This window comes from Lepus europaeus, chromosome 9 (genome assembly GCF_033115175.1).
Source record: "Lepus europaeus isolate LE1 chromosome 9, mLepTim1.pri, whole genome shotgun sequence".
Taxonomy (NCBI): Eukaryota; Metazoa; Chordata; class Mammalia; order Lagomorpha; family Leporidae; genus Lepus; species Lepus europaeus.
The window spans coordinates 35262020-35283138 of NC_084835.1; the positions used below are offsets into that span (position 1 = coordinate 35262020).

At 49.4% G+C, this 21119-nt stretch overlaps 1 protein-coding gene across 3 annotated transcripts in view; it reads left to right on the plus strand.

The window, feature by feature from the left end:
* The first annotated feature begins 12157 nt into the window (after positions 1–12157).
* The window catches only part of PTPRG (protein tyrosine phosphatase receptor type G), a 777325-nt gene continuing 768363 nt past the window's right edge, over positions 12158–21119 (plus strand). For all 3 annotated transcript variants that reach the window (XM_062201187.1, XM_062201189.1, XM_062201188.1), the window contains exon 1: positions 12158–12486. In XM_062201187.1, the coding sequence (XP_062057171.1) occupies positions 12402–12486 (85 nt within the window). In that variant the 5' untranslated portion in view covers positions 12158–12401. The remainder of the gene's footprint in view (positions 12487–21119) is intronic.

Genomic DNA, 21119 nt, shown 5'->3' on the forward strand with positions numbered 1-21119 from the left:
GTCTCCCATGTGGGTGCAAGGCCCAAGGACTTGGGCTATCCTCCACTGCCTTCCCGGGCCATAGCAGAGAGCTGGCCTGGAAGAGGGGCAACCGGGATGGAATCTGGTGCCCCAACCGGGACTAGACCCCGGTGTGCCGGCACCGCAAGGCGGAGGACTAGCCTGTTGAGCCACGGCGCCGGCCCTTTTTTTTTTTTTTTTTTTTTTAAAGATTTATTTATTTATTTGAAAGACAAAGTTACAGAGAGACAGAGATAGAGAGATCTTCCATTTGCTGGTTCACTCCCCAAATGGCCACAATGGCCAGAGCTGGGCTGATCCAAAGCCAGAAGCCAGGAGCCAGGAGCTTCTTCTGGGTCTCCCACATGAGTTAGGGGCCCAAGAACTTGGGCCATTCTCAACTGCTTTCCCAGGCCATAGTAGAGAGCTGGATGGAAAAATGAGCAGCCAGTACTAGAACTGGCGCCCATATGGGATGCCAGCAACGCAGGAGGTGGTTTTACTCAATATGCCACAGCGCCAACCTCTAAAATTTTTTTATATTATATAGATTGTATCCGGTTTTCTTTCTTTGAAATACATTCCTTAAGAAGTATGTCTGTTATGTGTGTAAAGTTAATTGAAAATAAGTCTTGGTAAAAAATAAGAATGGGAATAGGAGAGGGAAGAGGCAGAGGGGTGGGAGAATGGGTGGGAGGGTGGGTCATTACTATGTGGAGTCATTACTATGGTCCTTCCTAAAGTTGTACTTATGAAATGCATGAAATTTGTATTCCTTAAATAAAAGGTTTCTGGGGGAAAAATAAATTAGTACCCCCCCCACAAAAAAGTACATGTGCAGTGTAATTTTCCACAGTGTGACAGTGCCTGATTTAATTGTTATGGACATGTGCCTCTTTCTTCTGTATTTGCTTTAATTATTGATAGTTGGATCTAGAAGCCTGATCAAATTCACATTCAAATTTTGGAAGATTACAGGTGGTGCTGTGGTCGTTCCTCAGGAGGCAGACATCTGCCAACCCCTTTATTTATTTATTTATTTTAAATTTATTTTATTTATTTGAAAGAGAGTTACAGAGAGAGGTAGAGACAGAGAGAGAGGTCTTCCATCTGCTGGCTCATTCCCCAGATGGCCACAATGGCCGGAGCTGCGCCGATCCAAGGCCAGGAACCAGGAGCCTTTTCTGGGTCTTCCGAAGTGGGTGCAGGGGCTCAAGCACTTAGGCAATCTTCTACTGCAATCCCAGGCCATAGCAGAGAGCTGGATCGGAAGAGGAGTATCCAGGACTAGAACCAGTGCCCCTATGGGATGCCGGTGCTTCAGACCACAGCAGTGGCCCCTGCTAACCCCTTTACAAGCAAGCTTTCTACAAGCATCCAAGCTACCAGTCTTCTGCTTCAGTCTTATTGGCTAGAACTAAATCATGTGACTATTGCTGGTTGCAAAGGTGGATGGGAAATCACACATAAGATGAGTGGGATTGAGGCTGGGATAAAGCAGTATTCTCTTAGCCAGGACAAAGGAGCAAGAGGTATAACATGGACAGTGAATATTGTTTGCTGTTGAAGTTTAACAAAAACCCATGATCAATACAAGTAGTAAATGTTTTTGTAAACATTTTATGAGTACCAGTAATATTTCTAAATATTGATTAAATATTAAAAAGAGAATAATTCAGGTTAATGATAACCTTCTGCTACTTGCATTTGTTATATTCCAAGCTAGTTCACCTGGGTATGGTGGCATGTGGCTAGTACAATAAAAAATGGCTGCTTCCAGTTCATTTTTCTTGAAACAACTTGATCTTCTAAAAGGATCCCTGAGCTGCTGAGCATCCACTTGTTTGATATGCTGAAAGGAATATGTTTCTTGGGCTTTTGAGAATTCTGTAATGAGTACTGGCTAAGCAATGAACCTTATATTTTCACACAAGAATAAGAATTAAGTGGGTTTACTGTAAATTTGAAGGAGCTATAATTTGACTTTCTGACTAAATGTTCTCTGTTCACAGAAATTTCACGGCATTTATTGAGGCAGCAAGACTTCTAAAATATTTTTTTTAAATCTTTTATTTATTTATTTGAAAGGCACAGTTACAGAGAGGCAGAGGGAGAGAGAGAGAGAGAGAGAGAGAGAGAGAGAGAGACAGAGAGAGAGAGTCTTCCATCCTTTGGTTTACTCCCCAGATGGCCTCAGTGGCTGGAGCTGCATCAATCCCAAGCCAGGAGTCAGGAGCTTCCTCCTGGTCTCCCATATGGGTGCCAGGGCCCAAGGACTTGTGCCATCCTGCACTGCTTTCCCAGGCCATAACATAGAGCTGGGCCAGAAGTGGAGCAGCCAGGACTCGAACCGGCACCCATGTGGAATGGCAGCACTGCAGGTGGCAGCTTTACCCGCTATGCCACAGTGCTGGTCCCAGGACTTCTAAAATATTTTCAAATACATGTTTCTGTTTAAAAATTTTCATTGTAGAAAAGTTCAGAAGTATAAGAAATGCGAGTAGACATCCATCCCAGCAGTTAGGATGTCCATGTCCCACACTGGCTCCGGCTCCTCACTCCAGCTTGTTGCTGATGGAGGACCTGAGAGGAAGCAATGCCAGCTGGAATGACTGAGTTCGTGCCACCCACGTGGGAGACCTGGGTTGTGTTCCCAGCTTTCAGCTCTGGCTCCACGCCAGCCTTTGCCACTGCGGGCATTTGGGGAGTGATCCAGTGCATGGGAACTCCATCTCTCTCTCCTTGAAGAAAATAAATAAAAATTTGAAATCATAAAAATACGTGAAGAGAATACATATCACTGGCAATTTACCAACCTGGGATGATCACCGTTAATGTTAAGGTGTACTTCCTTCTAATCATTTAAATATGCATATGGATTTTTTATAAAGTTGAACTAAGAGTGTATATATTTAAATTTATGTGTTGGTGTTTACACTTTAAACTAAGGTCAGTATTTTTTCCACATTTTTAAACACATTGTTTTAATATCTATAAAGTAACCTACTATGTTGATACCAGGTTTTCCAACCTATTGTTGCATATTTATAATTTGCTATTATAAATACTATTGCAAGGAACAGCTTCATAAATATTTCTGAGGGATTTCCATTTCTGATTCTCTGTTTTAAGAGAGAACTAAAAGTTTAATTTCTAGATGAAAACATACCAAGATTTTTGGGTTTTGGATACATTTTGGTTTTTAGAACATTTATACCAATTCTTATTTCACTTGTAGCCAATGAGTACCCATTTCACTGCATGTTCACTAGCATTCAATATTACCAATGAATATTTCACATATGAATTTTTTCCTTTTATTTCTTTAGTTTGATTTTTTAGCAGTTATGTAGCAGAAACATTATATATGTGGGAAAACAGCCATTTCAGGAAAATTTAGGAGGCTCTTAATAACACAGAAAATCTTAAGAGAAAATCTAAATCTGTTGCTTTCAAATTCATGTTTTTATGAGTTCCCCTTATTTTCTGCAATAGTGGAGAGCATTATTATGGTAATGTGAAAAACATTTCAGGTTTTAACAATTTAAAAATCATCATGAATGGCAGTATAATGTTCCACTGGATGGCTGTATTTTATATATATATATATATATATATATATATATATATATATAATTTTATAAATGATCCCAAATAGATGATCTATTTTTCCTATCTGAAAGCCAAAGAAAGATACACACACACACAGACACACAAAGATTTTCCATCAACTAGTTCGCTCCCCAAATGCCAGCGAAGATAGAGCTTGGCTGGTGCTGGGGTCAGGGGCACGAACTCAATCTGGTTCTCTAATGTGCGTGGCAAGGACCCAGGGATTAATGCTCCCTCCTAGGGTATGGGAGACTGGAACTGAGAGCAGAGCGGAGATGCAAACTCAGCCAGTCTGAAATGGGATGCTGGTGTCACAAGGTGAATCTTAACCACTGAGCCATGTCCTTGTTCCAGGCTTCACATAAAGTGGTGATGCTACTATGGTTTGGGTGTGGTTTGAGCGTGCTGCATGGGTCTATTATAATTGAAGGTTTGGTCTGCACTGTGGTAGTTGATGGGTCACTGGAAGCACCTCCGGGAGGTGAGTTCTTGGGAGAAAGTTGTTCTAAAAAGAGCACGCCAGGCCCTACCCAGTTTCCTGATTCCCAATCCTGTTGGCTTACTCCTACAGCAGTTGTGCAGCCCACCCTTACTACAAGGTCCTCCCCAGATCTCAGCTGATGCCATTGCCATGCCTTTGGACCTCCAAAATTGTGAGCTGAATAAACCTCTCCTTTACAAATAGCCTCTGTCAAGTGTTTCATTACAGTGATGAAAAGCTGACCAATCCAGATAGTAATAGGTCCCACTTTAGAGTGCTGTGGCCAAGGAGGAAACAAAATTGTAGCTACTTTCCCCTGCCTACCACTACCCTTTGTCCCTGGAAGTTGTGGACAATCAGGATTGAGTCCTGCCTCTACCTCCAGGTTGGCCAAATCTAGGACCCTAGTCCAGGCAAGGGTATAAGATCAATTGGAAGACATTCTTGGGAATCCTTATGGATAACAGGAGAGAACAGCAGGGAAGGAAGCTAAAGCCAAGAAGAGCAGAGCCATGGGAGGGTCAGAGCGAATGTGGAGCCACTGTTGGAGCCACTAAATCCAGCCTTACCTGGGGCCTTCAACCTCCCACCAGCGAAATGAGTCAGCAACTTCCTTTCTTTGTTCTAGTTGGTTCATTTTGGGCCTTATCAGTCATAATTGCTATGATTACTTAATCCTTTTTAAGTAGCCCATTAACTAGCACAACCACGTAGTCATTCTTTGCAGCCACTTGGATAGCACGTTTTATGTTACAACAAATATTATTGTTAAAGGATTTTGAAGTTTTTCTTTGTTGCATTTTTTAAAGAATCAACTTGCTTTGTTAAGGCTTAATTTATTTTCCCCTAAAATAAACACTGCCCCAAAATTTAACTTCAGGATGTTAAAAATGGGCTTGTTGTTGGTGTTGTTTTCTTTTTTTTTTTTTTAAACTTTTATTTAATGAATATAAATTTCCAGTGTACAGCTTATGGATTACAATGGCTTCACCCACCCCATAACTTCCCTCCCACCCACAACCCTCCCCTCTCCCGCTCCCTCTCCCCTTCCATTTGCATCAAGATTCACTTTCAATTCTCTTTATATACAGAAGATCAATTTAGTATAAAGATTTCAACAGTTTGCACCCACATAGAAACACAAAGTGAAACATACTGTTTGAGTACTAGTTACAGCATTAAATCACAATGTACAGCACATTAAGGACAGAGATCCCACCTGAGGAGCAAGTGCACAGTGGCTCCTGTTGTTGACCCAACAAATTGACACTCTAGTTTATGGTGCCAGTAACCATCCTAGGCTGTCGTCATGAGTTGCCAAGGCTATGGCAGTGGCTTTCAATGTGGTAAGCCTGGGCTTCAGCAGAAGTCAGCTTGTGAAGAGCCCTGGCAGCTCTGCCAAGAGTTGGATCACTGGAAATGGACCTGCCCTGGAGTCGAAGGATGCCCAGGTCAGAGCCACAGATCTTATTGGCTCTAAGCTGAAAAGCCCTTCACTCAGCCCAACTTCCAAAGTGACCACTGCAGCTGAGGGGATGGTCAAGTAGGGTCAGCAACATTACAGGCAGAACTGTAAATTTCTTGTTAGAGATGCCCCCTGCCTTTACCTGGCCAGCTCTCCTCCCAGGCCAGCCAAGTAATGAAAGTCAACAGAGTGCCTTCCCCTAGGAGGTTCACACCTCCCTTAGGATATACCCCATGTGAAGAGATAGATAGGTCTGGGCCTCTGAATTTACAAGGCCTAAAGCCCACCAGATTATTATCAAGCCCCTTCTATCAGGTTCTATTTGCCTCTCAATCAGAAAACTTAATTGTAGCTTAGACAGCACCTTTCTTAGCTCCTCTAATAATGACTCTGTCCTTTGTTCTAGGCCCTGACTAGTGCACTTGGGCCTCATTCCTTTGTAATCATAACCTCTACTCTACCACCAATGGCTCTACTCCCAACATGTGTGTACTGATGGTCCTCTTCCCCACTTAATGCTGTATAATTGTTCAAACCTGGTAAATGCCACTCTTAGGATCATTGGTTACTATCCTCACTCTGTCTTTTATGACCTTGTCTAAATATGATCAGAGTCGGCGAAGTTGGTGTTGTTTTCTAAGCCATTCTTGGACAGAGTGAAAACCATCTAGGGCAAAAGTTAACAGGCTCTGTTCTACTGTCCTAGCACCACTGTAACAATGCACCACAACCATTTATTGTGCAAAATCAAAGTGTCAGCAGAGTGATGCTCCCTCCAGATCCTGTAGGGAAATTCCTTGCCTGTTCCTAGCCTCAGATGGTAGCCAGCGGTCTTTGGGATTCCTTGACTATGGATTTCTTCATTCTAATCACAGGGCTGTTTTTTTTCTGTGTCTTCATCTCCTCTTCCCAGGGTGTGCGTTTCTGTGTCCAGATGTCCCCTGTTTGTAATGACAATCATCATATTAGTTTAGAGCCTACACTAATGACCTCATTTTAACGTGATTACCTCTGCAAAAGCCTTATTTCCAAGTAAAGCCATATTCTTAAGTACTAAGGGTTAAGACTTCAACCTATCTTTTTGCAATATAGCTTTGACAATTCAACCTTTTAAAAATGATTTTAAATTTCCAAAAAAAATTATGTATTTGGGAGACAGAGCTCTCCTATATGCTGGTTCACTTCCCAAGAGGCCAACAGTGAGCTGGGCCGAAGCTGGGAGCTGGGAACTCAATCCAAGTCTCTCATGTTGGTGTCCAGAGCCCAGTGATGTGAGCCATCACCCACTGTCTCCCATCATCAGCACAGTGGGAAGCTGGAGTCAGAGCTTGATTCAGGCTTTGAACCTAGGTTCACCAACATGGGACATGGACATCTTAATTGCTAGGCTCCACACGTGCCAGACAATTTAGTTTTAACAGTAAATGAAATGTATTATTTCCAAAGAAGGCATTTCCCTTTGCTGTGTAATTTTGCAGCTCTTCCCATGATGCTTTGGAGTATTTCTACCTCCTCTTGAATCTGGCTTGAGCTTGTGACTAGTGCTGACCAATAAAATACAGTGGAAGTGATGTCATCCAACTGCTAAGTTGAGGTCTTAAGATGCCTTCAGGGTTTCACTGTCACTGTCCCACTATCCTGACATCTTTTTGTGATTAAGTCTGAGACAGTCTGTTGCACAGGTCAGTACATGAGGACTGACTTGTCCACGTCAATAGCTAGCACCAATTTGCCAAACAGCTGCCTGATGTCGTCTGAGGCAATGCATCTTCAGACAAGACCAGCAGAACTGCCCAGCTAGGCCCAGCCCCAAACAGGAACAAATAAAACAGTGGTTGTTTCAAACTCCTAAATGTTGGAATAACGTGTTATACAACATAAACGATTGCTATAGGGGATCTGGGGTCAGGAGCTTGCATTTTTGTTGTTTAACATAGAGCTGCTCAACTACATCACTCAATTATGTCAGTCACCTTGCTAGGTCGATTTAATTCTAACAGCTCCTGTTTCTTTCTTTATACAACATGGAGGATTTACTTATTTGTCACCATTGGTTCCAGGTTTCAAGTTTCAAAAAATAAAACCCATCTCAAAGGGCACAAGGAGGAAGAGGAATTTATCAGTTCAAGTAACTGAAAACCCAGCGTTTGGTCTGGCTTAGATACCATAGATTTGGTAGCCCTATTTCTCTGTTCTACTTTCCTTCGTGTGCCATATTCCAGGTTCAAGTCAAAGGGGCTCTTTCTGTATTTCAAGGCTTAAGTTCATTCAGTCTGGCAAACCCAAGAGCAAGTTCGATTCTCACTGGGTCTAACCAGAAATACGCAGCAGTCCTAAGCCAGTAAGACCAGGGGCATGGAATGCTTCCAATGGCCAGGGCTGGGGCACGTGCCCACTGCTAATCCATGGAGGTGGAGAGGCACAGGGGAGAGGTGTGCAGAAAACAGATTAGGCTCAGCAAGACCGTGTGGGGAGACTAGTGTGAAGGAACCCTGGGCCTAACTGCGAGAAGAAATGGAGACTGAGCAGGTAGAAAATAACAGATGTTCACGCCCTATCACATAGCTGGGTACACAGATAACAGCAATGGCTTACATTTGCCAAATACTTATTAGGTGCCTGGCACTGCTTAAAGTACTTTATGTATATTAATTCCTTTTCATCCTCTCAATTTAGGAGGAGGAGCAGTTATTATTCCCTCTTTACAAACGAGGAAGCCCAGGCACAGAGTGGTTAACTTGCCTACCTATGGTCATGCATACAGAAGTAACATCAGAGCCCAACAGAACGGCTTCAGAGTTCCTTCCTTCAACCACCGATCTAGCCACACGGTGCTGAACTCAGGGTCAGTTTTTCTGACTTTATGATGGTGCAAACATGGGACTTCAGTTTCTGCGCCTGGATCTTTTTGGTGGCTAGCAATGTGCTGTCGGGTATTCTCTTGCAATGCTGGGCAGCGACAGTAAGGCAGCTGTCAGTCAACTCTATGATCATCAGGGGAAATCACCCATACCCTGCAATGTGCTGTGTTGCTCCACTCTGATGTCTCATAGGTTAGGGATAGGAAATGCATTTTTCACTTATGATATTTTCTGTTTACGATGGATTTATTGGGGCACCACTCTATGGAAAGCTGAGGAAGATCTGTACTCAAAATAGGTGACCAGCATATGGCAGGCAGACTTCTAGAATGTTCTCTGAGATTCCCTCTGCCTGGTGTGTAATCCCTCCTTCTTGAGAATGACTAAGACCTGCGAATGTGAGGGGAAGAGTCACTGTCTTGATAGGTCAACTTGTATGGCCAAAGTGATTGTATTTCCCAAGACTCTTTCATAGCCACTTGCTGTGGGGTTCTCTTGCCAGCTTGGAGGAAACTGTGCACCCCTGGGAACAACTCTTGCCAACAGCTAGCGAGAAATCAGGGATGTCAGTCATACGACCACAAGGAACTGAGTTGTGACCATCATATGAAAGAGAGTGGAAGTGGAACCCCAGCTCCAGATGACGCAGCATGGCCTACGCCTTGATGTCAGCAGGAGGATACGGGGAGCAGAGGACTCAGGAAGATGTGCCCAGCCCTCTGAACGCCAGAACTGGGAGATGGTAAGTGTGGCGTTGTTTTAAGTTTCTCTTTGTTGCTTTCTCTTCTTCCCACCAGGGCTGCAGGCCCCTCCCCTTGTCCACCCCTCTGCTGGCTGTGTCCAGCTGCAGGGGAGGGTTGTATGCACAGGCAGGGGCTCGCCGGAGCTGCTGCTAGGGGACTCCTGTGCTGCCAGCCCTTGAAATGGTGTCTGGTGGTTTGCACTGTAATTGGTTGTAGAATCAATGAAAACGATCTACCTGGTATGCCTGTAAAATTCTTTTATAGGAACTGGTAGGAGAAGGGCTGGGGTAAATTTCACACTGGGGGCCCCACAAGAGTCACCAGCTGAGACCTATTTTGATGTGAAAAGGTAGCACAGGTCAGAGTCTCCTGCATGGAGCCCATGTGAAGTTTGCCTAACTCTAAAGCTCTTTCATTCCATTCCACATTTCAGCCTCTTCTCAAACCATCTCCCCTCCTTTGCCTGCTTTTCACCGCACAGGAAGCCAAGGTGCCAGGGTTCAGAATCTGAGCTCTGCTTCTCAGTAGCTGGGAATCCCTCATTTTACTCCCCTGGGCACGCTTCCTTGTCTCATGGGGAAAATACTTCTTAACAACTTGCATGATTGTGGAGACTCCCCACGAGGTTGCAGCATGCACTTCAGGAGGTAGGTTCCCCAAAGACCCCTAGGGTCTTGCTCTTTGGGTTCTCGGCTGTGTTCCCAGTATGCTGCAGTGCACACAGTGGGTGCCCAATGCTTCATCGGCTTAACTCACAAATGGCTTATAGAGAAAAAAATAACAAAACCACCCCGGCGCAGGGTCTGCTGCATCCCACAAAGGGCAGCTTTTCCTACCTCCATTTTACCCAGGCCGGAACTCACCTGAGGATGCTGACCCACGTGTTGGGCAAGTTCCACTGATTGTTGCCATTTTATTAATGTCTAAGAAGGTCGTCGGGCCTTCTGGGGTCATTCTAACCTCTCAGCTCCTCGCGGCGCATGAACAGTCGGTTAAGAGAACACTTCCAAGAAAACCGGTCCTCGCAGGCATTTGTGAGGGAGCAGCGATTTTTAACAAAACCAGGAAGCACCAAATTCCAAAGCAAACAAACTGGCCTCGCTCCCCACCCTGGGGGAGGGTGTTCACCCCCGTCCCCGCTAAAGATAGAGCCTGGGCCCTCCCCGGGAACTTCCTGGCTTTTATTAGTTTGTAACTTTTCAAAGGTTTTTCTTTTGGAAGTGTGGGTGTGAAACTGCTTCCCTAATCACATCTTGCCGGAGGATCTCCGAACATCTGTACAGCTTTCGAGAACCTAGCATCCGGGTGGGATGTTCGCGTGGGTGTGGGACCCTGCTGGGGTGGGAGCCGCCAAAAACGTGTCAAGATCGCGTCTACACGGAGATATTAGGCAAAAATTACAAATGGCTAATTACCTTGGCTCAATTACACACTTCATCAAAGGGCCGCCTCCTCCACTTGGCGCACCCGGGGCGACAGGGGGAAAACGGGGCGCTCCGAAGCCCAAGCGGTGGAGATCTCTCGGAGCGCCAGGGGACGAGACTTCACTGCGGATAAGCCCGCTCGCTCCCCGACCGCCGGACGCCTCTGCCCGCTTGCTACAGCAGCAGCGGCTCGTTGGGTAGCGGCCAGATCAGCTCTGCCCCGCGGCGCTGCTCTCACCCGGCTCCGGGCCAGGGACGCACTTCCAGCAGCCAGCCCGGGGCGCGGGGACCGTCTCCCGCGGAGTTGCGAGTTGGGAGAACTCAAGCCACCGATCCGCCGTGTGGAGCTCCAGAGAGCTGGATTTTGCGAGCCGGGGATCGATCTCAGTCCCCTCCCCCTTCTCCCCAGCCGCGGACTCGGCCAATGGAAGCCCGAAAAGGGGTGGGAGTGGGGGTGGGAATCAAATCCCAACGTAACCTGAGTGCAAAGGCCGCTGGCTCGGCTTTGTTTCCAAGCCCGGGTATGCGCTGGGCTGGGGGCGCGAGCAGGGGGCGCGAGCGGTGCGCCCCGCCGCGGCGCTGCCAAGGCGCTGGAGCAGAACAGGAAACACTCCGGCACTAACAAGGCGGCTGGCTGGCCCACCTTCTAGCCCCAGGCCCAGGCTAGGGGTTGGTCCCCCCAAGTCCCAGATCCCCAAGCTCCATGGTCTCGGGATCTAGCGCGCGGCGTCTTTAAGATCTCGCAACACGGCAATCTGGAAAAGACGCTCTGGCTTTTCTAGAAGGCAGCCTCCTCCCTCTCTGCAAAACCGGGCGGGCGTCGTCCCCAGTCCCCCTAGGCGCCCCCTGTAAGAGCCTGCATTCCCCGGGGCCCCGCGGCCACCGCGGAGCTGCGGGACCCCTCGGAGGCGGGAGGCGAGCGTGGTTGCTTTAAGAGCGCGGGGCGCGCGCCCGCCGCCGCCGCCTGCTCAGGATTGCGCGCCCCCGCCGCCGCGCGCCCCCGCCGCCAGCGCCGCTGCGCGCCCCCTGCTCGCTCGTTCGTTCGCTCGCTCGCTCGCTCGCCGGCTTTAAAGTCTCTGCCAGGATCCATGCTCACATGTTACTTCCTGTATGGAGGCATGGCCAGGTTCCAGCCCCGCGCTCCCCGTTCCTCCTCAGCCGGCGCCGGAGCCACAACTTTCAGGAGCATGGACTGAAGGCGCCCTCGCCCCAGCGCCCCTCTGAGAGCCTTTGTGGTTTCCTCGGCTTCCTCCGGCCGCTTCTATTTTGGGGGGCTGCTCGCTCCTCCCGCCGCTCCCCTCCCCTTCCCCGCTCGCAAACATGCCTCCTTCCTTCCCGGGGCCCTGGAAGGAGCTGCCTGCCTGAAGCCCGGAGACGCCGCGCCGCGCCTCAGCCCCGCCGCCGCCCGCCGGCTCTCGGCTCTCAACTTGGGGATCCTCGCCGCTCGCCGCCGCCGCCGCCGCCTGCGGTCCCTGCCTGCCCCGCGCCCGGGGCATCGCCGCCGTCGCCGCCGCCCGCCGCCTCTTCGCCCTGCCTGCTCGGCTCGCGCCTTTCGGAACGGAACGCAGCCCGTCTCCGCCGAGAGGAACGTCCCCAGCGAGGCTCCGCGTTCGCGGTCACTTTTTGAGATTTTCCGGGGGGCGCTCGGTGGCTTCCCGGATTCCAGGGGGGACTCGGGCCGCCGAGCGCGGGGGGCCCGTGGAGCGGGCGAGCCGGAGAAGCGCCCAGGCTTAGCGGAGGCTCGTACCGAAGCGAGAACTTCCTCAACAAGTTTATCCCCCCCTGCTTTCGTCTTTTCGATGTGCGTTTTCGGACATGCGGAGGTTACTGGAACCGTGTTGGTGGATTTTGTTCCTGAAAATCACCAGTTCCGTGCTCCATTATGTCGTGTGCTTCCCCGGTGAGTGCCGGTCTCGGAGGGGACGCGGCCCCGGCCGGCGCGCGCGGGGGGATGCGGAGTTGTCGCCCGGGCGCGGAGCTCGGGCGCCGGTGCTGGGGACCCCGGCGGGGGTGGCGGGGAAGCGGGTGCCCAGGACCGAGAGAGACCTGTTCCGCCAGCCCTGGCGATGTTTAGGGAGGCTGGTTGGTTGTCTGGGAGGGTGGAGACGGGGACCGCCCGGGGAGGAGAAGTAGGGACCCGGGATTCTCTTGCTCCAGCTTGGGTTTGGGGGTGCCGTGGGAGAGCCAGAGTAGGGAGAAAAGGCGACTTGCTCTGCTGATCCGCGGCCAATCGGGAGAGCTAGAGTTGGGGGGGGGCGGTTGGGGAGACTGAGGCCGTGGGAGGATGCCTCTGTGGGCTTGGGGGGAGCCTGGGGTGTGCTCTCTCTGGTAGGGATTGAAAGAGGTCAGAAAGAGGGGCCTCGCTTTGCTGATCTCTGACCCTTGGGGAGGACTGGTATTTGGTATGGAAGCCGGAGGCTGGCGGCGGAGGACTGAGGATGTGGGGAATGTTGGGAGCAGCCTGCATTTTGCTCTCGGGGGTGGGCCCCCCTCCAACCCCCTGCTGGGGGAGTGGGGCTGCCCTTGGCTGCCTGCGGGAGGCAGACTGCCTGGGCGCAGTGGGAGGACCGGGAGCGAGCGGTTTAGGGAGATGCAGGCTCCCTCAGGCCCCTTTCCTCCGAGGCTCTGCTCGCTCTGCTCCCTCTGCTCCGCGGGGCCGCGGGGGTCGGGGCGCAGGGGGCGGGCCGGCGGCTGGGTTGCTGTTCGCGCCGGGGCGGATTTCTCCCCGTCTCGCGCGCCCTGCCTACCTGCATCTCTGCCTTTTGCAGGCTGTTCACGGATGGCAGACCCAGACCCGCTCCCTTCTGGCCAGGTTGAGACAGGAACAATATTGGCCATTGATGACGATAATAAATCACTGCACGTAGAGGTGTGCGGCTCGGCGACCCTCCACTTGCAGCTCTGAGCCGGCCGACGCCTCCTTCCCTCCCGAAGGGCAGTGGCCAGCCGCCTCCCTCTCTCTTGCGGGGTCCCCAGGCTGCAGCCCTGATCTCCCTAGAAGCTGTCCGGCCCCCTCTCTGGGGATGGAGGCCACGTCCTCTGCCCTGGAGTGGGGAGACGGGTGAGAGGAAGGAGATGTTCGCTTTCACCCCTCCATCTCCTGAGGACGGACAATCCCCTGTTTCCGTGCCCTCTCATCTGCCCGCTCCCAAATACATATAGGTGTCCGTTATCTGAATCAGGAGGAACAGGAACGTGCTCCGTTATTTCCGCCTGTCCCCGGGCGGCTGGAGCGCCGGGCTTTGGTGCAGCGGATCGCTCAGCCCCGTCGTGCACCCTGGAGCAGGGCATGGGCGTCTTCGCTGCCCCCATACGGACCGCTCAGGGGAGAGACTGGCAGCAAGTGCCCCCTTTGCACGCCCGGGAGTGGCCTGGAGGGGCGCAGAGGCAGCGAAAGCCCTGTCTTTCCTTGGGCACCCCTATTTCTCTGTGCGCATCCCCCTGTCCCCGGAGCCGCACAGAGCTTCTGCCACAGTTCAGAAACCCAGGCAGAGACTGAACGGGGACGTGCGTCCACACTAACCCGGAGGCCGGAGGCTTGCCCCGCCGGGGCCAGCGCCCACGGGAGTGGGATCGTGGGACCTCTTCCCTGAGAAGCAGCTGTCTCTCCCTGTCCCTTGAAGACTGCTCAGTATCTGTATTAACCATCTCCGCTGCTAGACTCCCCCTCTCGGCCGCGAACTTGCCGCCTGAGTGGGCTCAAATGCACTCAGGGTCGAGCTTTGCTATGGCCCTGCCTTAACGGGGTCACGGGAGGTAGCGGAGGGCAACCCTGGAAAATGGGAGGCATTGCCATGGTCATTTCTGGTTTTCTTCGGCGTGGGGATGCGGTCAGTGGGCCCACCGTGATGTTCGTGTTCCTGGTGGCCGAGGAAGCTTGCGATCCAAAATGAGATCGCTAGGGATGTCGCCTGCGTGGGGCTTGGACCATTTTCGTCTTTCTCCTTTTCTTTTCGTGCCCACGCTGCGAGGTAAATAGCCGGTTCCCTCATCCAGGAGCCCAGTGGTATCGGAGAGGGAAGGCGCAGCCTGGGGGGGGGGGGGGGCGGAAGCGGGGTTTGGTTTGGAAAAGTGCAGCCCGAGGGGATGTAGCAGCTTTTGAAGCCAGCAAAGTTCAGATGTCACAGTGCTGGGAGAGCTGGCATTCTTTTTTTTACCCCCCACCCCGTGGTGCCTTGGCGCCGCTGGACCTCAGGGGGCGCCTCTGAGCCGCTGGTCGGGCTACTGCCACCTCCAGGGGCTGGCCTCGGCCATCTCCACGCCTCAGGAATGGGGTGCGTGCGCCCAGGTTTTGAGGCGCTGAGGGCTGCGGATGCATCTGGGCGCGAGGAGGTGGCTTCGGTTCGGGGCTGCTGCTCGTGGCCGGCTTGAAACCTGGCGGGGGCTGCATTTCGCTTTGAAACCCCCACTTTCTGCCTCCCAGAACCTAGGAAGCGTTTATGTGTTTGACACACGGGATAAAAACGTTCCTGATTTTGGATTAGGGTCCTTGTGAGATGTTGATCCAAATCCCTTGTTACTTATTTTGGAGTGGTACCAACTTTGCATTTGCATTTGCATTTGAGTTCTCTGCCCAGGGTACAAGGTAGCTGTAGTTTGGGGAGCCTTTTGGAAGCACAGCCCTGGCTTGGGTCTTTTCCCAGCGGATGGGAAACAGTAGTGGCCTTTAATCTTTCAACAGCAGCGTGGCAGGTGTGGGATCAGGGTCACAGTTAGTGCTTCTAGCGATGCTTTCCAAGTGCACAGCGGAAGTATCATCAGACATGATGTTAGGCGTGTTACCTTCTCCTGCATCTTTTAAAATACATAAAAACAAACAAAAAAAAAACCGTGAGGACCCCTATAGACACCCCACCCCCACCCCCAGCTTTCACAATTACCAGCTTTTTGTTCATTTGTGTCTGCAGCCTCCCTGGCACTTTATTACTATATTATTAAAATTTTTTATTAATTAATTAATTTTTTAATCTTAGAGGTGGAGTTACAGACAGACAGGGAGAGGCAGAGAAAGGTCTTCCACCTGCTGGTTCACTCCCAAATGGCCCCAACGGGCAGAGCTGAGCCGATCTGAAGCCAGGAGCCACGAACTTCTGGATCTCCCACATGGATGCAGGGGCTCAAGCACTCGAGCCGTGCCGTCTTCTATTGCTTTCCCTGGCCCTAGCAGAGAGCTGGATCTGAAATGGAGCAGCCATAGGGGATGCCGGCGCTGCAGGTGGAGGCTTAACACACTATGCCCTAGTGCCGGCCCCTCCTTTATTTTATAACAAATCCTACATACAACTCTTTTTTGATATTTGAAACATATTGGGAATTTAATCGCTTCTGACAGATATAAAATGTTACTTGCGAGGGTTAACCTTTTGTCTATTTTACATTCCCTAGCTATTGAGAGCAAACTTTTTTTTTTTTTATTATTATTATTGATTTCTTCTCCCTTGGCCCTCAGAGTGAAACTCTTCTCTTTGTTTCTGATCTGTTTTGAGCCATAATTATGTTACAGACAGGACGCTGCCGCTGGAAGCCCTGCTGACGGATAAGCCCGGCTGTGTACCTGGGATGTGCCAGCGTTGGCGGGTCCATGATTGATGGCTGGTGAATCGTGAATTCCTCTCTAAGCCCCCTTCTACCTCTGTGTGCATGCTTTGTCTCTGTGGGCATCCCTTAAGGCCTCCTTTGTAGTAGAAGGCAAGAGTAATATTTGGAAGTCAGCCATCTGACTCTTAGGAAAGGGGTGAGAGATCATACAGGTTTGTTTTTTGTTTTGCCCCCTTCACATGTCTTGTTTGAAAATGCAGACTCTTTATCCGGTCTCTAAACTGGATTCCTGTGCCACAGTTAGTGGGTAAAATCTGCAGTGTTTCCTGGCAGACAGTGGACACGTGACGGGTGGGGAAGTTAGAACGAGAATACAAATATGCATACGGGACCTTTTGGAACTGGGGGATTGTGCTTGCTGCAGGTAGAAAGGTCACGGGAAGGCTGGCCAATATGAGAAGAGGGACTATGCCACGGTGAGCCTTTGCATCTCTCACCTTCATTATGGACCTGTTTCCACTGAATAAAAGATGATGATGTTTACCTGGAGTGATCCAGGGAATGCTGAAGATTTATGTAATGCAACAAAAGAAAATGAAAGCCCTTTTGGATTTACCTTTAGAGTCTTCTGGAAAACTCCATGTTAACAGCATAATCGCTTACAGCCTGGCACCGGTGGAAAGGCAGTTTCTTCTTGCGATGGATCTCTTTACAGTGTTCTCCAGCGCTTCTTATAACGGAATCCCTTTTGTCCCTTTACTGGAAACTTCTTAAAGAGATGGTGTGGGTGCTTAAATGAGCTTTTCCTAGGTGAAGAAAACATGAAGGCTGGCTAGAGGGTGTTGGTTTAATGTTTTCCCTTGACAGTGGAATGTGGTTGTTTTTGTTTTTTATTTGTATTTCGTTTTCTTTGAAAGAGAGAGGAAGGAAGGAAGGAGGGAGGGAAGGAAGGGAGGGAGGAAAGAAGGAAAGAAAAGGGATTCTTTGATCCATTATCTGACTCCTCAGATGCCTGCAACAGCCAGGTCTGGGCCAGGCTGAAGCTAGCAATGAGGAATTCCATCTGATCTTCTCCATGAATGACAGGGACCAAAGCTCTTGAGCTGTCTGCTGCTGCCTCCTAGCGTGAGCATTAGCAGGAACCTGGAACAGAAGCGGAGGTAGGACTTGAACCCAGACACTCCTGTATGAGATGCTGGAGTCCCCAGGGCAGCCTAACCTGCTGTGCCACACCCCCCACCCCACCCTGTCAGTGTCTGGATTTCTATTCTGCGTTTTACTTGCAGCATGTGTGAAGATTATAATACGCATGTGCATTCTGAGTTGATAGATTGAAAACTTACGATGAATACTTTCTTCCTGGGAGATACAGTTTTCATGGAGTCATACTTTACAGCCCAGAGCTAACGGGAGAAATTCAGGGCATGGGAATTGATGCCCCCAGATTAGCCCCTGCTATGCTTTGCTCACAGGCTGACCACTCTCGCATGATGGATGGGTGGTGACCACTGAAATGGAGTTTTGGGCTGTGTCTGGAGAGAACGGAAGGCCTAGGTCACATCTCATGATGGAGTGGAAACCAAGAAGGAGCGCTGTTGCAGCTCCTTGTTCTCCATCTGAGCTTGATCTAGGTAAAGCCAGCAGCCAGCTAGAGAGAGCTAGAGAGTAGAGCATAGGAATGTCAAAGCAGCTTCCGGTAGGCAGTGAGCTTCTCGGGGAATGTGGCAGCACTGAATTTCCCCCTGAACAAGCTTGCCTGGGCATACGTTGCACCACAGTTGCTTTCAGCCTTAGGTAAATATTTGCAGGTGATTGAAAGACCAGATATGTGTGTTTCTCTGTCTTAGAAATGGGCATGGGAATGACCAGGTTGCTTTCAGAGGGTAAACACAGGACTATAGCAGTATCGTGTGCCGATAGAATAATCAAATGCAAGGCTGTAAAAAAGTAACTTGGTGTTTTGTTTACAGGGAGTTGCAGCCAGAATAATCACTCCAAAATAGCTAAATGCATCTGAAAAACTGGTCTTCACTCTGCTTTTTTTTTTTTTCCTCCAATTCTTCAGTATCATGTTTCAAAGACCACAGAGTTAACATCTCTTTTTTGAAAAATCCTGGTGTAGGTGAATTTCATGTTCGGAAAAGTCTATGACAAGTGAAATGTTTGACAGTTGAATTGGTGGCATACTCCTATCATGAAGAAGATTGTTAGGCTTGCAAGTGATGGCTGTGGAAGATTGCTTGAAGTAGCTAGAGGGCTCTGTGAGCACTGTTCCCTCCTATAGCGACACCTACAGTTGGAGGGACCATTTCTCTTGTCATCATTTGTGGTCAAATGTTTGGTGTTTGGATAAGCTGCGTAAGACAGCTTTGCAGGGCTATGCAGGCTCTAAGGTTTTATGATTGTGGTGCTTGATGTATCCATTAAATTTTTTTTCAAGATTTATTTATTTGAAAAGCAGTTATGAGAGAGAGAAATAGCTTCCCTCTGCTGGTTTCCTCCCTAAATGGCTGTAACTGTCAGGGCTGGGCCAAGCTGAAGCCAGAAGTGTGGAGCTCCATCTGGGTCTCCTACATGGATAGCAAGAGCCGAAGCACATTGGGCATCTTCTGCTGCCCTCTCAGGTGCATTAGCAGGGAGTTGCAGCCAAAGCAAGACAAGCAGGACTCGAACCACTGATATGGGATGCTAGCATTATAGGATGCAGCTTAACCCGCTGCTCTGTGGTGCCGGTCCCTAACATTTGTTTTATTCATTTATTTTTATTTATTTATTTTTTTGACAGGCAGAGTTAGACAGTGAGAGAAAGACAGAGAGAAAGGTCTTCCTTCCGTTGGTTCACCCCCCAAATGGCCTCCAAAGCTGGCGTGCTGCACCAATCCTAAGCCAGGAGCCCAGTACCTGCTCCTGCTCTCCCATGTGGGTGCAGGGCCCAAGCAGTTGGGCCATCCTCCACTGCCCTCCTGGGCCACGACAGAGAACTGGACTGGAAGAGGAGCAGCTGGGACAAAATCTGGCGCCCCAACCGGGACTGGAACCCGGGGTACCGGTGCCACAGGAGGAGGATTAGCCAAGTGAGCCACGGCGCCGGCATTTATTCATGTATTTTTTAAATGCTTTTGGGGCCGAGTGGCGGAGTGACAGGTCACAATCAGGTCTTTGTGTTTTTGGTTTTTCTCTCTGAAGCCCGCTAACTGAATTGGATGGGGTCACTATTTTACTGGGGGTAGGTGAGATTGGGAGGCAATTGGCACATTGAATGAGACCTTTGACATCTGTCTGCCAGTTTATGGGAGTCAATTTGTTTTTGTTTTTGATTTGTATGCATCTCATAAATACAACATTAGGGAACATAGTAATTCTTCCCACCATACCTGCCCTTCCACCCACTGTCCCCCTTCCTCCTCCCTCTCCTGTTGAGTCTGAGACAGAAAAAGTAACAGAAAGAAGGAAGAAAGGAAAGAATGGAGTAGAAAACCCAAGCACTGTTCCTTGACAAGGGCTGAACTACGTTACTGCTTCTCGAAGGTGATTTCGCTTTTTTCCCCCCTTTTCCCTTTCTTCCTCCCTGTTCTTTCCTTTTAGAAACTTCATTGTCTTTAAAGAAGAACTCAAGGATGATACATCTTTTATGAGCTCTTAGAGATAACTTTAACTTATGAGACAGAGTATTATCCTCCATTGAATACACTAGAAGATTCTGGAGAACAAGTTTTACTGTTAAGTCTCATGATGCAACTCTTTGTGGACAGAGGGCCTGCATGGGACGTTAGTGCGCAGTGTCTCCTGTTGTTTATTGAACAAATAACACTCTTAGGTATGACGTCAGTGATCGCCCAAGGCTCTTGACGTGAGCTGCCTCAGATATGGAAGCCTTTTGGATGTACTAGCTTGACAAGGCCATCAGCAAAGTGGAAGTTCTCTCCCTTCAGAGAAAACATGTTGTTTTGTCAACACGAAGCAAGGAGAAATCTTTTAGGAGCCTGGAAGTTGTTAATGCTTTTAATTTTTTTCTAAACTAGGTGGCTATTGAGAGCAGAGCGGAGCAGAGCGAAGGGGCTAAGACGATGGCCTCTGGTGTCAGCCTGCCTGTCGTCACTAGCTGTACGTCCTCTGTGAAATGGGGTAGAGTCAGGACCCTGACTCCTAAGTCTTTGTGAGGCTTGAATGCATGCAAAGAGTGAAGGCTGTGCACAGTAAATAGAAAGGACTCCACTAATTAACTAGTTTAATTTTATGCATATTAAAGAGATGTGGATGGGGTCAATGGAAAATGGAAATGACAACTGTATGTATAAACACTTTACAAATGTATACAAGAATGTGTTACGGGGTTTTGTCCCTGGTTTGGCTATTGAGGGTGAGAGGAAGGACTGGCATGTAGGGCTTCCACGTGCAGTTAGTCAGATGGTGACATTGCTAGGCTACAGAACTGAAAAGTGCTCCCTGGAGTCTTGAGAAAACTGCTTGGTTGCCCTGCAAAGGGGGCTCAGCTTACAGCTTAAAATGGAAGAATGCTTAGTTGCTTGTTGCTTTTTTTTTTTAGATTTGTTTATTTATTTGAGAGGCAGAGTTATCGAGAGAGGGAGGGAGAGACAGAGACAGAGGTCTTCCATCTGTTGGTTCACTCCCCAAATGGCCTCAGTGAACAGGAGCTGGGCTGATGTGAAGCTAGGAGCCAGGAGATTCTTCCAGGTCTCCTACATGGATGCAGGGGCCCAAGGACTTGGGCCATCTTCTACTGCTTTCCCAGGCCATAGTAGAGAGCTGGATTAGAAGTGGAGCAACTGGGACAAGAACTGGTGCACGTCTGGGATGCTGTCTCTGCAAGCTGAGACAGCCTACTATGCCACAGTGCTGGCCTCGAAGAATGCTTTTTGCAGGCTAACATTGGGCGATATGATTCTACCAAGTGTTCTGTTCTAAGGCCTGTGGCCTGTGTGGTCAGCCTTGTGCTGCTGTCGTTGTTGGGGGTGACTTTAGTTGTGTCTGTAT